The sequence below is a fragment of the Lampetra fluviatilis genome, chromosome 66 (assembly GCF_964198595.1).
Source record: "Lampetra fluviatilis chromosome 66, kcLamFluv1.1, whole genome shotgun sequence".
NCBI lineage: Eukaryota > Metazoa > Chordata > Hyperoartia > Petromyzontiformes > Petromyzontidae > Lampetra > Lampetra fluviatilis.
This window is the reverse complement of record NC_136340.1, coordinates 5,258,908-5,268,071: the sequence shown is the minus strand read 5'-3', so window position 1 is coordinate 5,268,071 and position 9,164 is coordinate 5,258,908. Positions and strand designations below refer to the sequence as shown.

General features: G+C 48.5%; 1 protein-coding gene across 2 annotated transcripts in view; it reads left to right on the top strand.

Moving 5' to 3' along the window:
• The window catches only part of LOC144952217 (AP-1 complex subunit sigma-2), a 47,004-nt gene extending 40,036 nt beyond the window's left edge, over positions 1–6,968 (top strand). Inside the window, exon 5 of one of the 2 annotated variants that reach the window (XM_078882627.1) lies at positions 5,687–6,968. In XM_078882627.1, the coding sequence (XP_078738753.1) occupies positions 5,687–5,734 (48 nt within the window). In that variant the 3' untranslated portion in view covers positions 5,735–6,968. Of the gene's footprint in view, positions 1–225; positions 238–5,686 lie in introns of those variants that run through there. The other variant, XM_078882629.1, reaches the window with a different exon arrangement.
• The last annotated feature ends 2,196 nt before the right edge of the window (positions 6,969–9,164 follow it).

The window sequence follows — 9,164 nt, the reverse complement described above, 5'->3', positions numbered from 1 at the left end:
ATCACCGCCACCATCACCACCACTATCACCGCCACCGTCACCACCACTATCACCGCCACCATCACCACCACCGTCATCACCAACGTCATCACCACCACGACCATCATCACCACCATCATCATCATCACCATCACCACCGCCGCCGCCGCCACCACCGCCACCACCGTCGCCGCCACCGCCACCACCGCCACCACCACCACTGTCACCACCGCCACCACGGCCACCACCACCACCGCCATCACCGCCGCCACCACCACCGTCACCACCGCCACCACCACTGCCGTCACCACCGCCACCACCGCCACCACACCACCGCCGCCACCACCACCGCCACCACCGCCACCACCGCCGCCACCACCGCCACCGTCACCACCGCCACCACCGCCGCCACCACCACCACCGTCACCACCGCCACCACCGCCGCCACCACCACCGTCACCACCACCACCGTCACCACCACCGCCGCCGCCACCCACCGCCGCCACCACCACCGTCACCACCACCACCGCCACCACCACCACCACCGTCACCGCCGCCACCACCGCCGCCACCACCACCGTCACCACCACCACCGTCACCACCACCGCCGCCGCCACCACCGCCGCCACCACCACCGTCACCACCGCCACCACCGCCACCACCGCCACCATCACCACCGCCACCACCACCACCGTCACCACCACCACCGCCACCACCGCCGCCACCACCACCGTCACCGCCGCCACCACCGCCGCCACCACCACCGTCACCACCACCACCGTCACCACCACCGCCGCCGCCACCACCGCCGCCACCACCACCGCCACCACCGCCACCACCGCCACCGTCACCACCGCCACCGCCGCCACCGCCACTACCTAAATCGAAAACTAATTTGTTTACAACTGCAGCTGCTTGTTGTTGTTGTTGTCGTGTTTAGTTTGTTGTCCTTACCCTTCTGCACGCTCCCAATAGCGCCCCTCCCTTCCCACCCAGCCCCTCCCTCCCCACCCAGCCCCTCCCTGCACGACGGACACAATAATCCCCTGTGGGCAGGTGTAACCAGGAGGTTCTTACCAGTACGAGGAGCTTAAACAGCTTCGTTTGGGGTGGGCCCCTCACACCTCGGGTGAAATAAAAACTAAAAAGTCTAGATTTGAAGCTTTCGTGACTGCAAGGATTCATATTGTTAGGTTTTTTCGGTAAAGTCAGCGTGTAGGTAGAAAAATGAAAATTAATAAAAGTAAAATAAAAAATAAAATAAAAATCACGACGTTTCGGAGGCAACACAAGCTTCCGTCTTCAGGTGGAACCGTCACAGCACGATTGCTGTATCAAGTAAAGAGAAATTCCAAGAAAACAGTCCTTGTATATATACTGGTTGAGGGTGAGAGGAGCAAAGGTAGGCCCTGGATATTACTTTTATTAATTTAACATTTTTCACCTACGTGACTTTACGGAAAAAAACCTAAGAATATAAAACTATAAAGTGGTGGAGGTTTATAGTGTTGGCTTGAGCCGCAGTGTGCCCTGGGTTCATGGTTCAAGGTCTTCCGCGGTTCAGAGGTTTTAGAGCCCCTGGGACGCGATGTTTCTTCACCGCATGTGCCGTGTCGGAGATGCTGAGTCACAATCACAGAGGGCATGGGTTCAAGCCCTGGGTCTGGGTCTGGGTCTCTGTCTGTCTAAGGGGTTCACGATGGATGTGTCGGTGATACTGAGCTACAATCACAGAGGGCATGGGTTCAAGCCCTGGGTCTGGGTTTCTGTCTGTGTTAGGGGGTTCACGATGGCCGTGTCGGAGATACTGAACCACAATCACAGAGGGCATGGGTTCAAGCCCTGGGTCTGGGTCTCTCTCTGTCTGTCTTAGGGGTTTCACGATGGCCGTGTTGGTGATACTGAACCAGAATCACAGAGGGCATGGGTTCAAGGCCTGGGTCTGGGTCTGGGTCTCTGTCTGTGTTAGGGAGTTCACAATGGCCGTGTTGGTGATGCTGAGCTACAATCACAGAGTACATGGGTTCAAGCCCTGGGTCTGGGTCTCTGTCTGTCTTAGGGGGTTCACAATGGCCGTGTTGGAGATGCTGAGCTACAATCACAGAGGACATGGGTTCAAGCCCTGGGTCTGGGTCTCTGTCTGTCTAAGGGGTTCACGATGGTCGTGTTGGTGAAACTGAGCCACAATCACAGAGGGCATGGGTTCAAGCCCTGGGTCTCTGTCTGTCTAAGGGCTTCACGATGGTCGTGTTGGTGAAGCTGAGCTACAATCACAGAGACCCTGGCTTCAAAACTAAAAAACTAAGCGATGTTTTTATTTAACCAGGTAGGCAAGGCTCCACTTAAGCTAAGTAGCCCTTGATCAGAAACGACCACCTGGCCATCGCAAACGATAGCTGCTCACCCCAAGTGGCGGCTTGCCACCACCATCATCATCATCGCGTGGAAATGTATCGCAGCAAACTCCCAATATACATCGGTAGGCGTCACGGGTCGGGGTCGAACCCACGACCGCCTGCGTACCAGGCGAGGTAGTCAACATCAGATGTGTGTGTGTCTGTGTGTGTGTCTGTGTGTGTCTATGTGTGTGTGTCTATGTGTGTGTTTGTGTGTCTGTGTGTGTGTCTATGTGTCTGTGTGTGTGTCTATGTGTCTGTGTGTCTGCGTGTGTCTGTGTGTGTGTCTGTGTGTGTGTCTGTGTGTCTGTGTGTGTGTCTGTGTGTGTCTATGTGTGTGTGTCTGTGGGGAGCGATAGTGTATTGGTTAGCGCTACGCTGCGCTACGAACCCGGCGACCCGAGTTCGATTCCCGCTCACGACCAACGCCAGTGACGATTATCTGAACCGGTCCTGGGCCTCCCCTAGGTCGACTCAGCCATTAAATAAGTACTTGGTGCTGCGGTGTGTACTAGTCGACATCGCCCACTGGGGAGAGACACAGGCGGCCGGGGGTGGTTGCTGGCCACCCACCCCCTCGTGTGCCACAGCGCCGGTAGCCTTCATAGGTGCCGCTCGCTAACAGCACTTGCCCCCGACGGTCTGTTACAGGCTACACGGGGGACCTTTGTCTTTGTGCCTGCCCTGCGCGCTTGCACCGACCTTTGCATCTTATCACTCGTGCGTCTTATCTCCCCCGTAACGCGTTTCTTCCTCCTGCACCTAGCCTGGCACAGCAATCAACCCATGGCACCTGCTGGGTCTGTCCCATGACCTCCTCCTGCACCTAGCCTGGCACAGCAGTCAACCCATGGCACCTGCAGGGTCTGCCCTGTGACCTCCTCCTGCACCTAGCCTGGCACAGCCGTCAACCCATAGCACCTGGGCCTGTACCGTTACATGTGTGTGTTGAACTTCTTTTACACCGTACATAGCCACAGCAACGAGCAGTTGTAAACAAATGAGTGTTCAATGTATTACAGTATTGTAGTGTGTGGTGTAGTATGTAGTGTAGTGTATAGTATAGTGTGTCATGTAGTATGTAGTGTATAGTGTAGTGTATTGTAGTGTATAGTGTGGTGTAGTGTATAGTGTAGTGTGTGGTGTAGTAGTGTAGTGTGTGGTGTAGTGTGTGGTGTAGTGTGTTGTGGTTATTGCAAACATGACCCCTTGTATAAAGGTGTCAGTTTTTGTACCAGTTGAAAGGGTAAAAACCTATTACTATATTTTGCCACTGGTAAAGGAGATGTCTCATACTGCACCTTTTGGCGTCATCTGGTCCAACACCATGTGAGACTAGGCTCTAAGGAAAGCTGTCTCGGGTGTGGACCAATCAACTTCAAGGACAGTGCACATACATTATCAGAGTTATGTTTTTTGTTTGCATTACGACTGCAGGTATTGTGGTCTATGCAAACATGACTCCTTGTAAAAAAGGTGTCAGTTTTGTTGCCAGATAAAAGGGTAAAAAAATAACAATTATCAGGTCTCATAGTCTCGAACGTTGTTCCGGTCCTCTGGAGATGTATTGAATGTTCACATAATGGGACCTGCTTTGCCAGTACCAAAATATACTAATAGGGTTTTTCCCCTTTTTTCTGGCAACAAAGCTGACACCTTTTTGCAAGGAATCATGCTTACATTAACCACAATACTTGCAGTCAAAGTAAGTATTGTGGTTAATGTAGTAAGCATGATTCCTTGCAAAAGGTGTCAGTTTTGTTGCCAGAAAAAAGGGGAAAACCCCTATTAGTATGTCTTGAACGTTGTTCCGTTCTTCTAGAGACGTCTTGAACGTTGTTCCGTTCTTCTAGAGACGTCTTGAACGTTGTTCCGTTCTTCTTGAGACGTCTTGAACGTTGTTCCGTTCTTCTAGAGACGTCTTGAACGTTGTTCCGTTCTTCTAGAGACGTCTTGAACGTTGTTCCGTTCTTCTAGAGACGTCTTGAACGTTGTTCCGTTCTTCTAGAGACGTCTTGAACGTTGTTCCGTTCTTCTAGAGACGTCTTGAACGTTGTTCCGTTCTTCTAGAGACGTCTTGAACGTTGTTCCGTTCTTCTTGAGACGTCTTGAACGTTGTTCCGTTCTTCTAGAGACGTCTTGAACGTTGTTCCGTTCTTCTAGAGACGTCTTGAACGTTGTTCCGTTCTTCTAGAGACGTCTTGAACGTTATTCCGTTCTTCTTGAGACGTCTTGAACGTTGTTCCGTTCTTCTTGAGACGTCTTGAACGTTGTTCCGTTCTTCTTGAGACGTCTTGAACGTTGTTCCGTTCTTCTGGAGACGTCTTGAATGTTGTTGGGTCTTCTTGAGACGTCTTGAATGTTGTTGGGTCTTCTTGAGACGTCTTGAACGTTGTTCCGTTCTTCTAGAGACGTCTTGAATGTTGTTGGGTCTTCTTGAGACGTCTTGAACGTTGTTCTGTTCTTCTGGAGACGTCTTGAATGTTGTTGGGTCTTCTTGAGACGTCTTGAACGTTGTTCCGTTCTTCTAGAGACGTCTTGAATGTTGTTGGGTCTTCTTGAGACGTCTTGAACGTTGTTCCGTTCTTCTAGAGACGTCTTGAATGTTGTTGGGTCTTCTTGAGATGTCTTGAACGTTGTTCCGTTCTTCTAGAGACGTCTTGAATGTTGTTGGGTCTTCTTGAGACGTCTTGAACGTTGTTCCGTTCTTCTAGAGACGTCTTGAATGTTGTTGGGTCTTCTTGAGACGTCTTGAACGTTGTTCCGTTCTTCTAGAGACGTCTTGAATGTTGTTGGGTCTTCTTGAGACGTCTTGAACGTTGTTCCGTTCTTCTGGAGACGTCTTGAACGTTGTTCTGGTCCCCTCGAGACGTCTTGAACGTTGTTCCGTTCTTCTGGAGACGTCTTGAACGTTGTTCCGATCTTCTTGAGACGTCTTGAACGTTGTTCCATTCTTCTTGAGACGTCTCGAACGTTGTTCCGTTCTTCTAGAGACGTCTCGAACGTTGTTCCGATCTTCGCGAGACGTCTCGAACGTTGTTCCGTTCTTCTTGAGACGTCTTGAATGTTGTTCCGTTCTTCTTGAGACGTCTTGAACGTAGTTCCGTTCCTGTGGAGACGTCTTGAACGTTGTTCCGTTCTTCTTGAGACGTCCTGAACGTTGTTCCGTTCTTCTTGAGACGTCTTGAACGTTGTTCCGTACCTCTAGAGACGTCTCGAACGTTGTTCCGTTCCCCTTGAGACGTCCTGAACGTTGTTCCAGACCCCTTCGAGACGTCTCGAACGTTGTTCCGTTCTTCTTTCCCGCGCAGGAGGCCGAGGTGGCGAGGAACGTCCTCGAAGAACTGGGCCTCGCCTGAGCCTCCGCCTCGCCTGGATTTCGACTCTCGCGGAGGTCCGGATCCGGAACCGGAGTCCAACCTGGACTGGGAGCCAGATCCGCACGGATTCCGAACCGGACTTCGGACGTGGATCCGGACTCAGACGTAGACTGGGACTCGAATTTGTACTTAGACCCGGACTGGATCCCGGATCCGGACTCAAACTTGAACTCGGATCTGAACCTGGACTCGAATTAATATTCGGACTCGGGACTAAAACCCGGACCCGGATTCGGACTCAGATCCGGACCCGGATTGGATTCAAACCCGGGACCGGAATCGAAGTCAGATTCGGACCCGGACTGTGCTTTGAACCCGGACTGAGACTCAAACCCAGGACCGGATTCAGACTCAAACCCGGACCCGGATTTAGACTCAAACCCAGACGTGGATTCTGACGACTCGGATCTGGACTCTAGACTCGGGACTACGACGAAGGAGGAGGAGACTGAACCAAGTATTTCCCCCCCACAAAAACGAAACGAAGAACAACAACAACCACCACCACATTATAAACAACAACAACAACAACAACCACATTATTATAAACAACAACAACCACCACTACATTATTATAAACAACAACAACCACCACCACATTATAAACAACAACAACAACAACCACATTATTATAAACAACAACAACCACCACCACATTATTATAAACAACAACAACAACCACCACATTATTATAACAACAACAACCACCACCACATTATTATAACAACAACAACCACCACCACATTATTATAACAACAACAACCACCACCACATTATTATAAACAACAACAACAACCACCACATTATTATAACAACACCAACAACAACCACCACATTATTATAAACAACAATAACAAAGCAAAAATGTGATTCAACCGAGCATTCCTTAACCGTGCCAAAAAACCGAGATGACCTTTCCGTGTTTTGTGTTTTTCCTTGGTTTCCCCCCCCCCCTCCATTCCATTTTATATGAAAGCTGCAACAAAAGTGAAAAAGTAAAAAAAAAGAAAAAAAAAGTTAAAAGTTACAAAATAAAAAAAATTCAGTCAAAAAAATTATAATTTAGTTAGAAAGTTCAAACGTAAAAGTTGAAAAGTTACAAAAAAAATCTAACTAAAACATTTTAAGTAAAAAAAAGTTAGAAAGTTAAAACGTAAAAGTAAAAAAGTAAAAAAAAGTTATAATTTAGTTAGAAAGTTCAAACGTAAATGTTCTAAAGTAAAAAAGTAAAAAAAAAGTGAAGTTATAACGTAAAAGTAAAAAAGTAAAAAAAAAAGTTTATAAAGTTAAAACGTTAAAGTAAAAATGTAAAAAAAAAGTTAGAAAGTTAAAACGTAAAAGTTACAAAAAATTTGAACTATAACATTTTAAGTAAAAAATAAGTTAGAAAGTTAAAACGTAAAAGTTCAAAAGTAAAAAAAAGTGATGAAGTTATAACGTAAAAGTTAAAAAGTAAAACAAGTTATAAAGTTAAAACGTAAAACTTAAAAAAGTAAAAAAAGTTATAAAGTTAAAACGTAAAAGTTACAAAAAAATTCAAACTTAAACATTTTTTTTTTACATTTTAAGTAAAAAAAAAGTTAGAAAGTTAAAACGTAAAAGTTCATAAGTAAAAAAGTTTTAAAAAGTGATGAAGTTATAACGTTAAAGTAAAAAAAGTAAAAAAAGTTATAAAGTTAAAACGTAAAACTTACAAAAGTAAAAATAAAGTGATGAAGTTATAGCGTAAAAGTAAAAAAAGTTTTTAAAAAGTTATAAAGTTAAAACGTAAAAGTAAAAAAAGTAAAAAAAGTTATAAAGTTAAAACGTAAAAGTAAAAAAAGTTATAAAGTTAAAAGGTAAAAGTAAAAAAGTTTTTAAAAAGTTATAAAATTAAAACGTAAAAGTTGAAAAGTAAAATTTAGGAAAAGTAAAAAAGTAGTTTTTTTCGCGCTCGACGCCTGGGATGGAATCACCGTCGATGATGATCCTGCCCCAACGCGTTTTCGTATCCTCGCTCCGTCGTTTAGGGCCGAGTGGACCTAGCGGAGGACCGGCGGGCACGGGCTGTTTGATTTGCTGTTGGTCTCTCTGCTGCTGCTCGCTCGATCGGTGAGCCGCAAGGAGCGGAGCGGAGCGCGGGAATCACCGGAGTGAGAATATCCGCGTAGGCCGGGGATGTTGACTACCTCGCCTGGACTACGCAAGGAGTGTCCGTGGGTTCGGGACCGACCCCTGACGATGCCTGCTGTGTTTGGCGAGACGTTAACTGCGAACCCACGACCTCCTGCATACCAGGCGAGGTAGTTAACATCTCACCCAATACAGGCATTGTCAGGGTCGGGATCGAACCCACGACCTCCTGTATACCAGGCGAGGTAGTTAACATCTCACCAAATACAGCAGGCATCGTCAGGGTCGGGATCGAACCCACGACTTCCTGTGTACCAGGCGAGGTAGTTAACATCTCACCCAATACAGGCATCGTCAGGGTCAGGATCGAACCCACGACCTCCTGCGTACCAGGCGAGGTAGTTGACATCTCACCCAATACAGGCATCGTCAGGGTCGGGATCGAACCCACGACCTCCTGCGTACCAGGCGAGGTAGTTGACATCTCACCAAATACAGCAGGCATCGTCAGGGTCGGGATAGAACCCACGACTTCCTGTGTACCAAGCAAGGTAGTTAACATCTCACCCAATAAAGGCATCGTCAGGGTCGGGATCGAACCCACGACCTCCTGCGTACCAGGCAAGGTAGTTAACATCTCACCCAATAAAGGCATCGTCAGGGTCAGGATTGAACCCACGACCGCCTGTAGACCAGGCGAGGTAGTTAACATCTCCATCCTGGTATCTCACCCTGGAGACACAAAATCAACTTCAAACTTGACTGGCAGATGTCACCACCTGCAGCCAACACCTGCCGACACGCACACAAAGACAAAGGTGCCCCGTGTAGCCTTCAATGCCGTCGGGGCAAGTGCTGTTAGCGAGCACCTATTATTGGCACGGCACATGAAGGGGGTGGGCGGCCAGCCGGCACCACGCCCGGCCGTCTCATTTGAGGCTGAGTCGACCTAGATTAGGCCCAGGACCGGTTCAGGATAATCGTCACCGGGTCCGTAGCGCTAACCGCTGCGCCACCGCTCCCTAGCGAAGACAAAGATCCTCTGTGTAGCCTGTAACAGGCTGTAGGGGCAAGTGCTGTTAGCGAGTAGCAGCACCTGTGAAGGCTACCGGCGCTGTGGCACACGAGGGGGTGGGTGGCTACCAGCACCACGCCCAGCCGCCTTTGTCTCTCCCCCAGTGGTTGATGTTTACTACTACACACCGCTGTACCTCTGCTGTAGCAGATGGACAGAATATATGGCATCTGTGCAGGATCGCCCTTTCCTGAAACCACACTGGGGCTCCGCAAGCCTCTC